The sequence below is a fragment of the Anas acuta genome, chromosome 3, assembly GCF_963932015.1.
Source record: "Anas acuta chromosome 3, bAnaAcu1.1, whole genome shotgun sequence".
Classification (NCBI taxonomy): domain Eukaryota; kingdom Metazoa; phylum Chordata; class Aves; order Anseriformes; family Anatidae; genus Anas; species Anas acuta.
The window spans coordinates 106,882,713-106,899,576 of NC_088981.1; the positions used below are offsets into that span (position 1 = coordinate 106,882,713).

At 38.6% G+C, this 16,864-nt stretch overlaps 1 protein-coding gene across 4 annotated transcripts in view; it reads left to right on the forward strand.

Annotated features, from left to right (window-relative positions):
* The window catches only part of KCNS3 (potassium voltage-gated channel modifier subfamily S member 3), a 42,566-nt gene that overhangs the window by 12,882 nt on the left and 12,820 nt on the right, over nt 1-16,864 (forward strand). For 3 of the 4 annotated variants that reach the window (XM_068678663.1, XM_068678662.1, XM_068678664.1), the window contains 2 exons: nt 7,045-7,229; nt 7,912-16,829. In XM_068678663.1, the coding sequence (XP_068534764.1) occupies nt 7,961-9,445 (1,485 nt within the window). In that variant the 5' untranslated portion in view covers nt 7,045-7,229; nt 7,912-7,960 and the 3' untranslated portion in view covers nt 9,446-16,829. Of the gene's footprint in view, nt 1-7,044; nt 7,230-7,911; nt 16,830-16,864 lie in introns of those variants that run through there. The other variant, XR_011095396.1, reaches the window with a different exon arrangement.

The window sequence follows — 16,864 nt, forward strand, 5'->3', positions numbered from 1 at the left end:
TGATAACTGGGTGGTATTAGATTTTGCTCCCTATCTTTTATGTATATGAGAAAGCAATTCAGACCACAGACCATGGTCCCAAAGAGGCTTTTGTGACGTAGATGCTACAGCTGGTAGTTTTTCTTTGCCCCTTTCTTATTCCCACCCTTTGGCATATACTCTGTTCTTGCCAGCATCCTCATAGCAGAATTCCACTTTCTGAAAGGATTCATTTTACCTAATATTAACCATATGCAAGTTAGGGACCTTATGGGATGTGTCATCTAGGCTGCTTATCTAGTTAATTTAGAGAAGGACTTCTCTAACAGGTGATTCACCCCACCTGGAAATATGTGCCCAAGAAAAGTGGTATGAGCCATGTGCCTGAGGGGCTTACTCCTCTTACTTCTTGATTGTGTCCTTTCACTCTGAGTTATAATAGTTCTATTTCTTCCTTCATCAATGCAGTCTTTTGGGGCATGTGATATTTTAAAGAAAATGCATTTTGCTTTGAAGACTGATCTTCCACAAGTACAGATGTTTAAATAATTTTATATTTTATTGCCAGCAGTGTTTCTAACACCTGCTGTTGTTTCCAAATGACTATCATTTCTTTCAATTTTCCATATTATTGAAAAGATGTACAAGCATTTGGTGCTAGTTTAATTTCTGAAAGTCTGTTGACATCAAAAGTATTGTACCAGGGATGATTTTGACCAAATAGGTTTATGTGGAGGTGACATCAGAACAAAATTTGACCTTGGAGGTTGAATCAATTTCAAGAGAAGTGTAGTTGCATGATTCTTTTATTCTCATAGCATTTTACTATATTATTCTGGATAAAGGATGTCACTGCTAATACAGCATTTAAAGTAAATAACAACTGAGCGAATAATTTAGCTAATGAACTTATCATCTTTGCCTCACAGGATATCCATAACCACAGAACAGTTTCAGATGGTCTTGCTATTTGTTCTAGATGACTTTTTTTTTTTTTTTCTTTTAGGTTAGCCTGTGTCACCACAGACTGCAAATGGTTTTGGAGTGAATTTGACAGCGTCAAATATTACAAAATAGGGCTGGTTACAGCTAGTATCATAATAAGAGAAGTTGCAACAAATAATATTACCTTGCATATTTTCAGGCTTAATCATGTGCGCTCAGGTAGTAACAACTGCCTAGATGACAGGTAGTAACTTCAGTCATACTGACTGGATTTCTGTCCAAATCATTAAATGTGATTGATTAAGTAAATTATATATGCATTTAGCTGTTTTACTATGCTCAGTGAGCCGGAAAGCATACAAAATACTCTTAGGTGGTGCATTAGACAAGTATTTGCCCTATTTTGTGTGGTTCCAAATCCAAACACTTTCAAAACTGGTTAAAGTTTTGATTCTGAACTGAAGTAGCTAGGGTCATATCCATAGTTTTTAAAAGTAGCTAGATGTCTAAAGCTCCACATATGTAGCTAGGGTGGTTTCTCAGGAAATGAGCAGAAGTTAGAATCTATGTGGTCATTTGCATCATGAGGAGGAAAAATCTGATGCCTGGTGATAGCTGGGTGCCCAAACAAGACACCTGAGAGTGAATTTGCTTAATACACAGATTTTTGAACTGGGGAACTTTAAATGGAAATTCTTATATTCTTTGGGGAAAAAAAAATAATACAAATCCTTGAGATCTTGAAGAATTTTCAGAGTTATAAAGATTTCCCTGTCCTTCCAAGCTCAGGTCAGTATTGTAACTCTTTTGATTTCAGTGTGAACAGGACTAAGGACTTTTATATTTATAACCTTTCTACTTACAGAAAAACATCATGAAATGTAAGTGTTTCTTAATCTTGAGAGGCTTATGAAGTGCTGCGGTGTAACAAGCAGAAGGTGAGGCTATAGACAATTTAGCCATGAAATAAACTAGTAGAAAATCTGTAGGGACATGCTGTCTTCAAATATTTTAAGTAGCAAAGCACAGCATAGTCTATCCAATCATAAATCAGTTCAGCTTCCTTTCCATTGTGCCTGGATAATCACAGACAGATTTATGCTAACAAAAGCTGAAGCTGTCCCAATTTGGAACCAGTAGTTGAGGCACTACCATAGTTAAATGTGCAACAAAAAGATGTCAAAAAAGATGTACTGTAGCTTGTGATGTAGGACCTCACTGAGTAGGGAGACTTTATATAGAGACTATGGGAGTGATAATTGAAAAAGAGAAACTTTCTCAACATATAACTTTTTGGTGTGGAGTTCACATCCTCACTAAAAATCTTTTAGAGGGATGTTCCAGAAGAGGATGGAAACCTCTTTTTGCCACGTTATACATCCATCGTGAAGCTCTCTCAAAGGGACTATATATACAAACTCTGTCTCTGTGGCTCTCCTTTTGTGAGCTTTAGGGATTTCACAGTATGCTAAAAGCCCAGAAATTTGCTATCTCCTTTCCAAGCCAGACAATGGGTCTGTGGCCTCACCAACAATGTACGACTGCAGAAGTGCTGGCTAAAACCCATCTCCAATTTGGACTGGGAAGAGTTGGATCCTGTTGTTTTGATTTTTATTCTAATGTTTATATCCTTTTCACACAGCTTTCCTTGTGACTGGCTTTTATTTGGCCCTCAAGCTTAACATTTGGAACTTCTATTGAATGTTTTTTTTGGCATCTCAGAAAATAATGTTGATTCTTGCAGTAAACATCTTTCTTTTGTGTTTTGTTTCATTTTCTATTCTATTCTATATGAGCTCTTATCCAGTAGCTCATCAAACAAACTGAATCAATTAAAGCAACCAAGTAACTAACATCTGCTATGTGTTTGCCGCCATTCTTATATTCTCTCCAGGGCAAGAAGTGTGTGCTTTGGAATAGTTAGCAGTCTATTATGGTATATGTGAATACTTGTTGTTTACAGAAGGCAAGATCAAAGAAGCTGATGGTACTTTAAGTTGAGAGTTGCAAAGTTTATGGAAGCTCTGTGTTAGGATGTTCATGATGCAGGCTTTGACACTCCAGGAAAGCATCATTTCAAGCTGAGCACAGTTTTACCGTTGAATAAAACAGTCCACTGTGTAAGTAAAGGGCTCCCTCGTGCTGAAAGAGAAGTTGTCATCTGTGGTCTTTGCCCAGGGGTTGGAGCCACTTGTTTAAATGCCACAAATTGTTCTGGTGGTGCCTGGCTCAATATCACGGAAATATTAGAATGAGTCCAGAGGAGAGCCACAAGGATGGTCAAAGGGCTGGAGCATCTCTCCTATGAGGACAGGCTTAGGGAGTTGGGGTTATTAATCCTGGAGAAGAGAAGACTCCAGGGAACATTACATCAGCCTTTCTGTACCTAAAGGGGGCCTACAGGAAAGCTGTGGAGGGACTCCTTTTCAGGGAGTGTAGAATAGGACAAAGCGTAATGGCTTTAAACTGAAAGAGGGTAGGTTTAGATTAGATACAAGGAGGAAATTCTTAACTCTGAAGGTGTTGAGGCACTGGAACAGATTGCTCAGAGAATCTGTGGATGCCCCATCCCTTGAAGTGTTCCTGATTTAGGCTGGACAGGGTTTTGAGCAACCCCATCTGGTGGGAGGTGTCTCCACCCATGGTAGGGGGGTTGGAATTAGATGATTTTTAGGGTCCCTTCCCACTCAAACCATTCCATGATTCTATGAATATCCTGGTCTATGTCTCAGGGATCAAGGTCACTGAAAGTGAAACAAGAAATTCTTCAGATCCTGAAGCTCCTCTTGACCTAGTTTTCTTGAAACTCTCCTGTGCATTCCTGGCTCTATCTAAAAGTCACTTAACAGTAGGATTATAGCAGGTTCCAGATGATGGCCTTCCTAAGCAGGATCCATTTCCTCTTTGTATCTTGCACAAATTATGAATACAGTGCCCTCAAAATAAAGCAGTAAATTGTTGCTCACCAAATTTATTATACAGTGTAATTACATGGATACCATTATGAGTATCATCTGCATAACCAATATGGGTTTATATTGCTGTCTCAACAATAAGTCTGTCTAGTGTTCAAAGGAATGCTGTGCACTAAAGTTCTTGTTTTGCTATTTCTAAGTAAAACATTTTCTTTTTGTCATAGTTTCCACCCACTCCCAATAATCTTAGATCTTGCCTGTTTTTTATAACATTAGCTTACATTTCTAGTGAATTGTTCATCTTAATGAGTTGTTGAAAATGAAGTAGAGTTTTACTCACTGAAATTAATCAATAAACAGAGTTAGTTTGATTTTGAATATACTTTGACCTCCAGTTGCTCCAGACTCTGAGAAGCGTTAGGCGGAATTTATGCTGTTGTAAAATCATGGCTTGCCTCTTGATCCTGAGTGAAGTGCTTTACTGTTTATCGGCTGAGTCCTGCTGCCCTTCATCTGTGAGCAGAGATCAGTGCTTTTATTTTATGTCTTAATCATTTGTGAAAGCTGAGCCTTGGGAAATACTTTGAGCAATGGTGTTTTACAGTCATTCTGTTAGCTAGTAAATACCTGTCTTCTAACTACATCTTAAGGTGTAAAATCACCTCTATATACTCAGTTTATCATCCTGTAAAAAATGACCATTCTCTGTCATTCTTGTTTAGAAAGCAGTATTTCTCATACAGTTCCCTGCCCCTCCCCCCCCCCCCCCCCCGCCCCCCCCCGCTCCCTTTTGTGTTTTAACAGAATGAGAACTTATCTTGATTGTATGGTAGTCTATGCACACAGTAAGATTAATGTTTCCAACTGGTTTGGATTTAAGATAAGTCGTTTAAAGGAGTTTGTAGTACTCTTTTCCATTTTCAAAAATAACATTTCTTTGACTACATAAATAAATCTCACTCTGAATACAAATATGTTTTTTCAAAATTAATTACCAGAGAATATATTTATCTGCACCATCTTCAGGGCCTAGTTGTTGAAGTCTTATAGGTGTCAGTAATTACACACAAGAAGATAACTGAGATGTCCAGTAGCTTTGGTTTGAAAGAGTCTTCTGAACAAAAATTTGTAAATACATGCTTGTAGCATTACACTCTGTGTTCCTACTTGCACGAGGAACTACAGAAATACAGAGCAAGGGAAATACTGAAAAGAGAACAGTACTGAATAGATCTGTATTGATGTTTGTGGCTATCTTAAAACAAACAAATAAAAAAAGTAACAACAACAAAAAAACACAACACCAAAGAAACAACTATAGAAAAACAACAACAAAATTGCATGTAGGTAGGTTAAAGGTAAAGAGAATGAGAAGTTCATGGCTCAGAATGTCCTTTGTAATGTTCCCCTAAACAGAGAAGTGGATCTGCAGTTAAACCCTGGGTGTCTTAACTTATTCACTAAAACACTGAGCTCCTGGTGGTCTATTTTCTCTGTTCTCTCTCTGGCTGGAATGCACCGGAGTGGCAAAAAGACAAGAGTAGTTCTTTCCTTCATGGCAGTTGCAGGGAGTTACTGTTCTAAATAACAGGTGTTCTGCACCACAGAGCAAATATATAATTGCATCTCACAGATACTACAGAATAGTCTTGGAGGGATTCAGCTTCTCGCTGATAGACTTTTCAAAGCAGTTTGGTGCTTTGCCTCCGAGCATGGATTTGTATCTCAATTTCCTTCTCCTCTCCTTGGCATTTAATAAGTTTGAACCCAGTTTTGTAGAGTTTTTCCCATTTCTGTCTTTTGCTACAGTCAACAAGTGACCAGGACAGCACTGTGCATGAAGGTTGACCCTACAGTGGAGCAGGATGGGACCTCCATTTAGGTCCCACTGCAGTAAAAGGGTATTGGGAGTTCTGCAGTGGAGTGGATCCCTCCCTCTGAAGCAAGCAGCCTTGCAGGGGTATCACCCACTTGGGGTGATAGACTTGAAAATGAGCTGCAAAATGTCTCCGTCTCCACAATGCATCCAGTTTAAAGTCAATCTGTTTTAAAAATATGAGGTCTGTTCTGCATTAGACAGATGTGCCGAAGAATTGTATGACAAGTTACCTGGGGTGATTGATGAAGCTGTAGCTGGCAGTAACCGAGATGCAGGCTTATCTCTGTTCACGTTATTCACAGGTGTTTCGTACCAAGAGGTCAGTTAGTTCATTTCAGTCAAGTCTTCCCTTCTCCACAAGACTCTGTGGATCTCATCTTTTATTTGGAGATACAGCAAGAAAACACTTGATATCTTTATGGATTGATGGAGTGGGGCTAGATGGCTCTGAGGAACTGGTCTATTAATACAAATGCCCAAGGCAGAATGAAAGCTGAATTCTTTTAGTTGACAATGAATAAAGATTGCAGATTTTTATTATTATTATTATTTATTTATTTTTTGCTTCTTACTTGTTCTGGTGCTGTGATGCAGGACTCACTCTTCAGGGCTGGTGTTCCAGCCATCTACAGTGACTCCTGTTTGAGAAAGTATCTAGGTTTCTTCTACATAAATAAGTGCTGATGCTCCTGTCTCATGTTAATGTACAGCAGGGGCGTAACCATGTTGCACACACTGTGAACAGGGAAATAGATAGAACTCTAGTGACCTTCATTAACTGAGCCAGGAGACCTTGAGGTGCAGCAGAAAATATTCAAACTCTAACAGATCCAGACTCTGAATCAGCATTGGTACTACCATAGGAGGCACTGAAAAATAGACAGGTATGGAAAATATTGTGTGTTCCTTGAGTAACTTGCCCATGCCATTAAAGAGCACTAGAACTATATACTTGTATATGTGAATCCACCCAGTAGCACTGGAGGATTACAATGCTCTCTTGCCACAATTAAAATTAATTAACTTCCCTATTAAATTGAAACCAATTAGCTTAGTATACATCAATTAATGTTTTAGTGTCAGAGATCAAAAAATTTTGCTCTCTGTATGATCAGAAGTGATATAATTTCATGAAAAGTGTAAGAACTGCCAGTTTAGGCTTGAAGACAATGGTTTCTTAGAAAGAAAGCAAGAGCTAAATTATCCTGAAAAAAAAGAAATTAACTTATTGTCTGGTAACTATATCTGCCTTTTTGAATTCAGTTGCAGCTGAATAATTTACAGAAAAATGTGGAAGCATTTAAATGTCCTTCTGTCTATCTGCAGGTATCCACAGTTACGTGCTAAGGCAAAATTTTTCTGGAAGTTCCATCTCTGGAAGCTTCTGTTTCCAGAAATGACAATTGAATACCAGCTTCTCAGCATTACCATAGTGATTGTATCCATGCTGTGGCAAAATAGGAAGAGCTTCTGGAACTGACCAAGGTCGTGAGAGGGTTGAGACACTCCAGGTGAGTAGGAAACCAGTGAGCCAAGTACCTTGAGGAGGGAGTGTAGATGTCCAAATATGGACTGGGCAAAATTCTAAAGTCAGGAACTGGAAAGCTTCAAATGCACATTTGATGTTTTCAAGAATACAGAACACTTTCCTGTAGATGACTCCAGAAAGAAATGAATTGGTATTACAATGGAAGTAATTGCAGTTCGCACTCATGCAGATAATGCCGAAAGTAGTGGATTATAAATTGCCAGTTCATATAAATCAATACAGCTCTCCGACACCATAATTGAGATACTTGCTCTTAAGCTTTGTCCTAAATGTTTTGATGGATTATCAAGTTTTCTCTCTTTAAACCAAAGATTTCCAGCTTCATTGCAGTATCTATTAAGTATTAATTTCAATGTGATAGTAATACAGAGACTGATTTATCGATAAATTAGGCATTCTTCCTGCACACTAGAAAAATTAAGGGGAGCTAAAACAGAGTCTATAGTTCTCAAATTTTAGTAAAGCTGAGTTAAACTGTCAAATTAATTTAAACCTACTTCTGTGGACTTCTAAATAATGATAATCTTTTTTTTTTTTTTTTTTTTTTTTTTGTTACAACATTACACAGTAACTGGAGAAAAAAGAATGTGTCAGAAGAGCAAAACAGAATTAAGTGCTCTAATAATATTTTATGTTCTTTTTAGGTTCAATGTAATCTCATTGGGCACTAGCAGTGGAACTGTTCTGTTCAAAATGGTTTATGGTGAATTTTTCCGCAGACCCGGCAAAGATGCAGAACTTATCAATTTGAATGTTGGTGGCTTTAAGCAATCAGTGGATCAAAGCACTTTGCTCCGGTTTCCTCATACCAGACTTGGGAAACTTCTCAAATGCCATTCAGAAGAGGCTATTCTGGAACTATGTGATGATTATAGTGTTGCAGATAAGGAATATTACTTTGACAGGAACCCTTCCTTGTTCCGATATGTTCTGAATTTTTACTACACCGGGAAACTTCATGTCATGGAGGAGCTTTGTGTCTTTTCCTTCTGTCAGGAAATAGAATACTGGGGGATAAATGAGCTGTTTATTGATTCCTGCTGCAGCAATCGGTACCAGGAAAGGAAAGAAGAAGGTCCCGAGAAAGACTGGGATCAGAAAAGCAATGACAGAAGCATTGACTCCTCTAACGAAGAATCATCCATATTTGATAAGGAGTTGGAAAAGTTTGATAATCTGTGCTTTGGTGAAATAAGAAAGAAGATCTGGGTCAGGATGGAAAATCCTGCATACTGCTTGTCTGCCAAGTTAATTGCGGTGTCCTCCCTAAGTGTTGTCCTGGCGTCAATTGTGGCAATGTGTATTCACAGCATGCCTGAGTTTCAAAGGCTGGATGCCAATGACAGGGAGATTGAAGACCCTGTGCTGGAAGCTGTGGAGATTGCGTGCATTATTTGGTTCACTGCTGAGCTAGTGATCAGGCTCATCACTGCCCCAAGTCAAAAGAAGTTCTGGAAGAAACCACTGAATATCATTGATTTTGTCTCTATTATCCCATTTTATGCCACCTTGGCTGTGGATACGAAGGAAGAAGAAAGTGAAGATATTGAAAACATGGGGAAAGTGGTTCAGATCCTGCGGTTAATGAGGATATTTCGCATCCTGAAACTGGCCAGGCATTCTGTAGGACTGAGGTCTTTAGGCGCTACTTTGAGACATAGCTACCAGGAAGTTGGACTTCTCCTTTTGTTTTTGTCTGTTGGGATTTCTATTTTTTCAGTTCTTGTCTACTCAGTGGAGAAGGATGACGACTCATCAGAACTGCACAGCATCCCCGTTTGCTGGTGGTGGGCAACCATCAGCATGACCACTGTTGGTTATGGGGACACATACCCAGTCACGCTTGCTGGAAAGCTGCTTGGCACCCTATGCATTATCTGTGGGATATTAGTGGTAGCACTTCCAATCACCATTATTTTCAATAAGTTTTCTAAGTACTATCAAAAGCAAAAAGATATTGATCCAGACCAATGCAACAATGATCGCAAAGAGAAATGTAATGACCTACCTTATTTTAACATTAGGGATATTTATGCAAAAAAGATGCACTCATTCATTTCTAGCCTTTCTTCAGTAGGAATTGTAGTCAGTGACCAAGATTCAACAGATGCCTCCAGCATTCAAGATATGGAGGATGTTTATAACACAACATCTTTAGATAATGGTACAGGAAAATGAGTTGAATTATTTCTCCTTCCTTTATTTCTCTCTTCTGATCCTTGGTAAATGTGGACTTAGAAACTTCAGTGAATTTATTAAGAGCAGTTAATTCTCAGGGTACTTAACTCTCAGCCATATTTGGACATTCTTTGCTCTGAGGATGCCATACAGGCTTCATTGTTTATATGAGGCTTTAAAATATGCCTCATATGGTGGTTTAGCTTTTACACAACTAGTGATATGCATTTTGGGGAGAAAAAAAAAAAGGCAGGAAAACAGATTTAAATGTGAGATTGGAGTTTATTTTATTTTTTATTTTTTATTTTTTTCCTGTAGAAATCTGATAGCTTATATGTTCAGGCAGACATATATTGCAAACATATAAAAACTATGGCACATCAGTAAAGTCTTTACCTGCAAACACATCAGAAGAAAGAAGGAATTATGTACATGTAAAACTGTAAAACATTTATCTAATACTGGAGTTGGGAAGCAGCTTCCTAAGCTGGGACAGAAAATGTATTGGTACATACTGTTTTTACTCCATGGAAGCATAATATTTATGAATTTCTTTCCAAAAGCACAATACATTTTTAGTTTGTTAAAATAAATTAATCCCATTGTGCCTGTATTTTTCCCAGTGTTCGACATCCAGTATGGCCAAGCTCTGGCAGGTCCCAAAGGGTCTAAATCATGAGTCCTAGGATGAAGCATGTGGCCTAGGGCTGGAAAGGAGAGTATTGTACCTTTTAACCACCTTTTCTGTCATTGCAAACCTGAGCAATTCTGGTGCCTGGAGAGGATCCTGCTGTTATTAAGACCACCCTAGTGGCTTCCCCAGAGGCTTTGTTTTATGGGTACTGAAGCAAACATCTCTGGTGGTCTTTAGAAGTTATTGCTCCCTGCTGTCAGCTCTGCTTCCTTGCTGGAGGTTAGAAGAAAATGTGAGCAGCATCTCAACTGCACTGGTTCTCAGTCCAGGACTGTAATGCCAAGGAATGGAGATGCATGGACGTGCTCTCTTCTACCATATATTGACCATCTGAGAGGTAGAGTGTGCAATGCATGTGGGCATAAGTAAAACTGTTGCAGCTCATTTTTCTAAAGATTTTCTGTTGATGACAGCAGCCTTCCTGGCTTGTGCTATGGACTGGAGCAGCTCTCATTGCCTGGCAGAGTGCTGCAGCACTGTGCATCCCTCTCTTCTCCAGGGATTTCTTATGCAGCTAGCTAATCCTGCTCTGGTTCAAACTGTATCTTCTAGAGCTATTTAAAAGGGAAGCTGGCCCTTGAGCCTAGCAAGAAGGAGTGCTGGAGAAACTTGAGGGCATTATAGTAGTTAATAATATTTGTGAACATAGGGGTTTTTTAGGTTTTTGTTTTGGTTATTTTTCTGGTGACTAAATTAGATGCTGGGCAATGGAGAATCCAAGCTACTGTGATATTGATATTTTGCTTACAGAGAGGATTTTTTTTTTTTTGTAATTCCTATTGGGCTGAATCAGTTTCTACTCAGGCAGATCAAACTCAATAGGAGTTGACTTCAAGACTGAGTAAACCCAGATGGGAATCAATTACTCTGCAGAATAACCCAGAAGGCTGATTTTTCATGTGTGTGCCAGAATTTCTACTGCAAAGTACACTGAGTGAATAGCTGAAGTGCACTTGTACTTGCTGAGGCACAGAGCTCCAACCTCTTCCCAGGAGAATGAGAAAAAAAGAATGGGGTGGATCAACCTATACCTTGGAGAGAGGTGTCCCTCAGGACTGTTGTGCACCAACATAGTATTGTGGGAATACTCTGAGCTTTGGAGAAACTTCAGAATTTGGTTTATTAGTTGCTGAGTATCATAAGTGTATGTGATGCTTCACAGATAATTTAGGTTAATTCTTCCCATTGTTAATGCAGGAAAACCAAAGGGAAAGTTAGCCTAGATGTGTTTTGTTCTTAGTGAACAATTAGCATTACAAAGATGCAATGATATAAAATGCTAAATATGTATGTGCATGTGAATGTAATAAGAACCAGCAGAATAACAGCATAAAAATTGCTCTGTCCAAAGAAACTCTCTTGGCAGTTTCCACATAAAGATAAATCACATTGCTGTTGAAGTTCAAAAGGAATGAAAAATATTGTAATGCAAGAAAAACTGCAAGAAATTTCTATTAAATCATTGAAAAAACACACGCTATTGAAAATCTCATTTTGTATATTAAACATTACCCAAAGATCACAGAAAAATTGTACTAAATGGTAATTTATCATAAAATTCATAAGTTCTTGATCGATCACATTAATCAATCTTAAAAATTTGACACTAAGTTACTCTTTTTTTTTTTTTTTTTTTTTTTAATGTGTAGATAAATCTTGCAACACAGTGAGGTATATCTTTTGGACCATATCAGAAGGTAGAGTACGTGTCCATGCGTTATGCAATGTGTTATTCTGGGATGAGACCAGAGCTCTGTTCATATCAGTTGCATCTTTTTTTTTTTTTTTAATTTTTTTTTTTTTAAAAAAAAAGGCTTTGTTGTTATCTGTTTCCTTTGCTGGAATAAATCCAGCTCCTCAATTTGACATGACATGGAGCAGGATGTGAGCCCTGTTTCATGCCAAAAGTTCTGCCCTCAAAGCAGAACTTCGATCCTTTAACATGCAGTGGTATGGAAAAGTGACACAAGTCTTGAGTGCCAGCAAATAGCAGATGAGAGTAAATACAGAAATACTGCATACTCTTTCTGCTAGTGGTAGTTTTAGTAGAATTTACTGTTAAGAAGTGAGTGTAAGAGGAGATTTGTTTCTTATTTATTTCGTCTTCTTTCCTGGTCTAGAGTTATATAACATCAACACAGTATCAATGGAAGGCAGATTGTCTTTATTGCTATTTTATTCCTGTACCACATGCTTTTCTCTTTTAAAATGCTGCCTAAATTCTCTTCACTCATCTGCTCTGTTTCAGATACCAAAACACAGAAGAGGTTATGTTCAGATATGCATCCCATTTTGTATGGGAGCAATTTGCTTGTCTTTATACAAAACAGTTTTCTGGCACATTATTAGTTTCTTTGTCTTGATGGAAAGCACTTCCCTTTTGATATTCAGTATTTCCACAGTAGCAGTTGTGCTAGCAGAGTTCTCCCCCAGTGTGATGTAGGATGGGGTATCGCCCAGCTTGTCCCAGTTTACGCCCTGCCGGGAGCAGGCTCTGTCACTGTTGCCTTTTGGTGTGTGTCAGGAGACTTTAAAAAGCAAATGTAGAGGAACAAGAGGGAGGTCTTTCTGAGTCCAGAAGGGCATCTTTCATTTGCCTGGCTGGCAACAAACAGAGCTTAGCTGGGGTGAAATTAGTGAATAGTCTTGTTGTGCGTATGGACACTCTTATGGGCTGTGCTTTTTTGTGTAGGAAAAGTCAGTATGTGGTGCAAATCAGTGGCAAAGCATAAACATAAGCTAAATAAGTGATAGCACATCTGTGTTAGGCAAAGAAACAAAATATAACTTATCGGTTAGGTAGAAACTAGTGTCAGGCACTGTAATGCGAAATATTACCATTTAAAAGCAGAGCCTGGTCTGATTTCTATGCGAACAGGTTGCTGTCAGGGAATGCTGAAAGTGTCAGGCAGCTTTGACTGGTAAATGCAGCATACGGTCTCACCCAGGCTGGGATGCTGTGTATTAATGCATTTATTCATTTCCACACATCCCTAACAAGTTGAACAAGTGACAGAAAGCCGCCAAGCTATGGAGAGCTTCTCTGATATTTTTTGATTAGCTGACAGTATTTGTGAAGCTGCTAATACCTCTTCATCCAAAAAAGAACATTTCTGAAACAAAATCAAAATAACTGTGCTAGATGTGCAATTTGTGTCTGATAGCAGTAGCTCAGTTGCAGTCAGTAAATATTACTGTCTGGTGCTCTATAGCTGCAGTGCTGCTGCTTATATTTCTGAGATGTTTATGCTCTGTCAATCAAGAGGCAAGAGCAGATGCCAATAAACAATCTCAGCACTTTCTGCTGCACCATAATTGCAACATCTCTTCTAAGCACAGCAAAATGTCACAACTCACTGAGACTTTTATTTTTTTATTTTTATTTTTTAAATTTCTTCTGTGGTTGGAGTTAATTTTTCATGATGGGCCTATGGTCCAAACACGATCTAGCAGAAGGAAGAGCCATTGTGTGCCTATAGACAGGTTACAAGATGTTGACATTTATTTCCACTCTGGAAGTTGCTCTTCCACTGGCACAGCTAAGGAAGGACAAACAGCAGTAATTCGTAGTTAAGGAGCAAAAGGCAGAGTTCCTTTAGGTGTAATAATTAGATTAAATAAAAATGTGACTGCTTCATTGGGAAATTATCTACATCTCATTTATTTTTAATGAATATATTGAAGGGGGTAGCCTTTACTTGGGATATAGGAAGAAAAGCAAGTCAATGTCTCTCTCACCCAAACCCACGTCTGATTCCCCCAGATCTCATATCAGTGGGAAGGAAAGACTTTACACCACCCCTAACGTGACCACGAACCTCCTGGCCAAGGAGTTTCCAAATTGAGGGCTGGTTGAGGAGGAAAACCCATTTCTGGCATCTGGCTGGAAAGAGCCTTTCTTGTTTCAGCCATGACAATGTGGTGCCATGAATGAGGAACTCTTAACCATTTCAGTATTTTGTTGATTAAAAGCAATATTATATGGTTTCCTGTAGTGATTTATTAAGGTAATCTTTCACTGTTTCTTCAAGACTTTCAAGTCAGAGCTCAAGAAGGCATTACAATGGTTTAATCTTTAGTTAGTCTCTACTATTTAATGACATATATACTGTCTAATTTTCCTATTTCATTATGATATTCAACAGTATTTCCACTCAAATCCTATTATAACTCACACACAAGTATTCTGGACATTGTTATGGTATAATTTGCTCTTATTGTTTTAGGATTTTTTATGAATCAGCACAGAGAGAAGGGCATCCTGGGCATTATTTATGTCCCCTAACTTCAGCTATTGTGTGGCTGATTGTCTGGACTCTCTCTGTCAACTGAGAAAAAACAGACCTCTTCAGGAAACAGCACATCCTATGTATACAAAGGTCCTGTCAGAAGATGGGACACACGTCCATTGGCTATGTAGCAAGCCTGTATGGTTTAGTTCGGTTAGATGCCTGGCCTTTAGGTAGATAAAGTTAGATGTGATGGGTGTGACACCACAAGGTGTAGGCACTTGACTATGGTGGTGCCATCCCCTGAACAACGTATATGTAGGAAGGGTCATGTCTCTGATGTAGGTCTTTGGACGTGGGTGACATGAAGACAGACACAGGAATTTATTCTGTTACCTTAATGTTGCTCAGTGATGGCTGCTGGGTAGGAATTAATTTGGCATAATATTGCTAAAAACAGCTTCCTGTACAAGAAAATCTGGACTTTCCCAAAAAGCCTTGCTAGCTGTCTGTTAAAGTCTGGAATAACCTGCAAGTTGAACTTCAGTTTCCTCTAGTAATTAAAAAATACACATAATAAAGTACCAGAGGGAGCAAAATAGTGTTGGCAGAGGCAGGAACAGTATGCTGACAGTACTTTTGTGACCCAAATTTGCATTATTTCTTGGCTTCCTGTAAGCTATATGAAATATTCTGACTGTGCCATGTGTTTTAAAGTCTGTCTCTGTACATTAATATAAATATTATAATGGAGCCAACTCCTGGTATTACAGCTGTGAAGCCAGAAAAAATATCCAAGCTTGGAGAAACTGCAAAAACATTGGCTACAACTGCAATATTAAGGTTGTAGCTGCCTTAGTTGTGGGGAGGTCAAGGGACCAAACACAGGTGCTGGTACTTGGGTTTCCATTTCTCCCTTTGCACAGTTAGTACTGAGCTCTTCTTGGTAGTGCATAGAGGCTGAGGGACCTGTTTGGCCTTGGGAACCACTCCAAAGTCCCTTCATGGGGCTACCATGCTTGTGGTCCTAGGAAGGAATGGGTATGCGTGAGAGTATAATGAGGTCTGTGTGGAATAAACAGACTTTCAAGAGGTGGAATAATATCTTTGAATTTGATGTCCCCACACTCCTACACCCCTAGGAAGCTACCTTGGAGAGAAAGCAGATGCAAGGGAGAAGTTCAAGGTCCAGATATTTAGCTACAGCCATTTGGGGCCTACTCTGTGTTGTGTTGATCCATGTGCTTTTATGGAATCACAGGTAGAGATTTATATATAACCTTGAACCTGTTCCATTAGATGCAATAATATATTTTCTTCCCATAGGCTTTTTGTTGCAGGGTACAATGTGTCCTTTTCTCTAGGCCAGTTTCTAGCCGTGATGCTGTATCTGCCTTTCACGCTGACTGGAGGTTGGATGCTTCTGAAGTGTTACACATGCTATAAATTATCCTTGCAGCTTCTACCCCATTTCCCAGAAACCTCAAAACTGCAAGCATGAAAGAGTTCAATAAGTTTGTCTGTCCAGAATTACTTTTTGACAGAGTCAAATGTCATGCATTTCAGAGAAAGCAATCTTCTCTGCTCCTGAACTTTAGATTTTAGTGAAATTTAGGACTTTGGGATATTTTTTTTATCAATTATTTGAAGATCAACTTAGGCCCTACAGCATGGAGATAGATAATTCTGGCATTTAATTCCAGGAGATGTAACCCCAAGTACACAAATATCCATTTCTTCCTCTCTTCTTCTCTCGTCTCCCTCTCTCTCCCTCCCTCCCTCCCTTCCTTCCTCTCTTTTTTTTTTCTTTTTTTTCTTTTTTTAATGAGGTTTCAATATTCTGTGTTTAGACTGTGTATCTTTGGAAAAAAGTGTGGTGAATAACTGTACAAAGAGCCGGTGTAATGCTCAGAAGTGCACAGAGATTTTGTATGAAGCAGGAGGACGTTAGTGGCTGACAGCATAGCTTCACAAGCCTCCTGGGTGGAAGGAAAAACAGATTTTATTTATTTTTTTTCATTCTTTTTCTCTGAATAGTTCAGGAGGATATGGAGTAACAATCTTGCTGTGCTGTGGTGACTGAGAGTGTTGAATGAAATGATGGGTACATTGAAGTTAAGGCTGTTAAAAACCAACATGACTTTTTTGTAAACACCCCCCTCCCCTGGGTCAATCACTTTTTATGTTGTTCCAACTTTTTTTTGAACACAAAAGCATAACATAAAAAAGCACAGCAATATTTTTCCTTGCAGGGTTTTTTTTTAAAGACTAAATTAGCTGTAGTTATAGGTGTGGAAAGAGAAATGGCTGGTGGGCAGGATGTTGGGGTGCGTGGAATTTATTAGAATTTATTTTGCAATTCTGTTCTTTTGCCTTTGGCACCACACAATTTTATTTATTTTTTTATTTTTTTTTATTTTGGTAGTAACTGAAAAATTAAAATAAATAATATATGAATATATTATTTTCTGGAGGTTTTGTTTGTTTGTTTGTTTA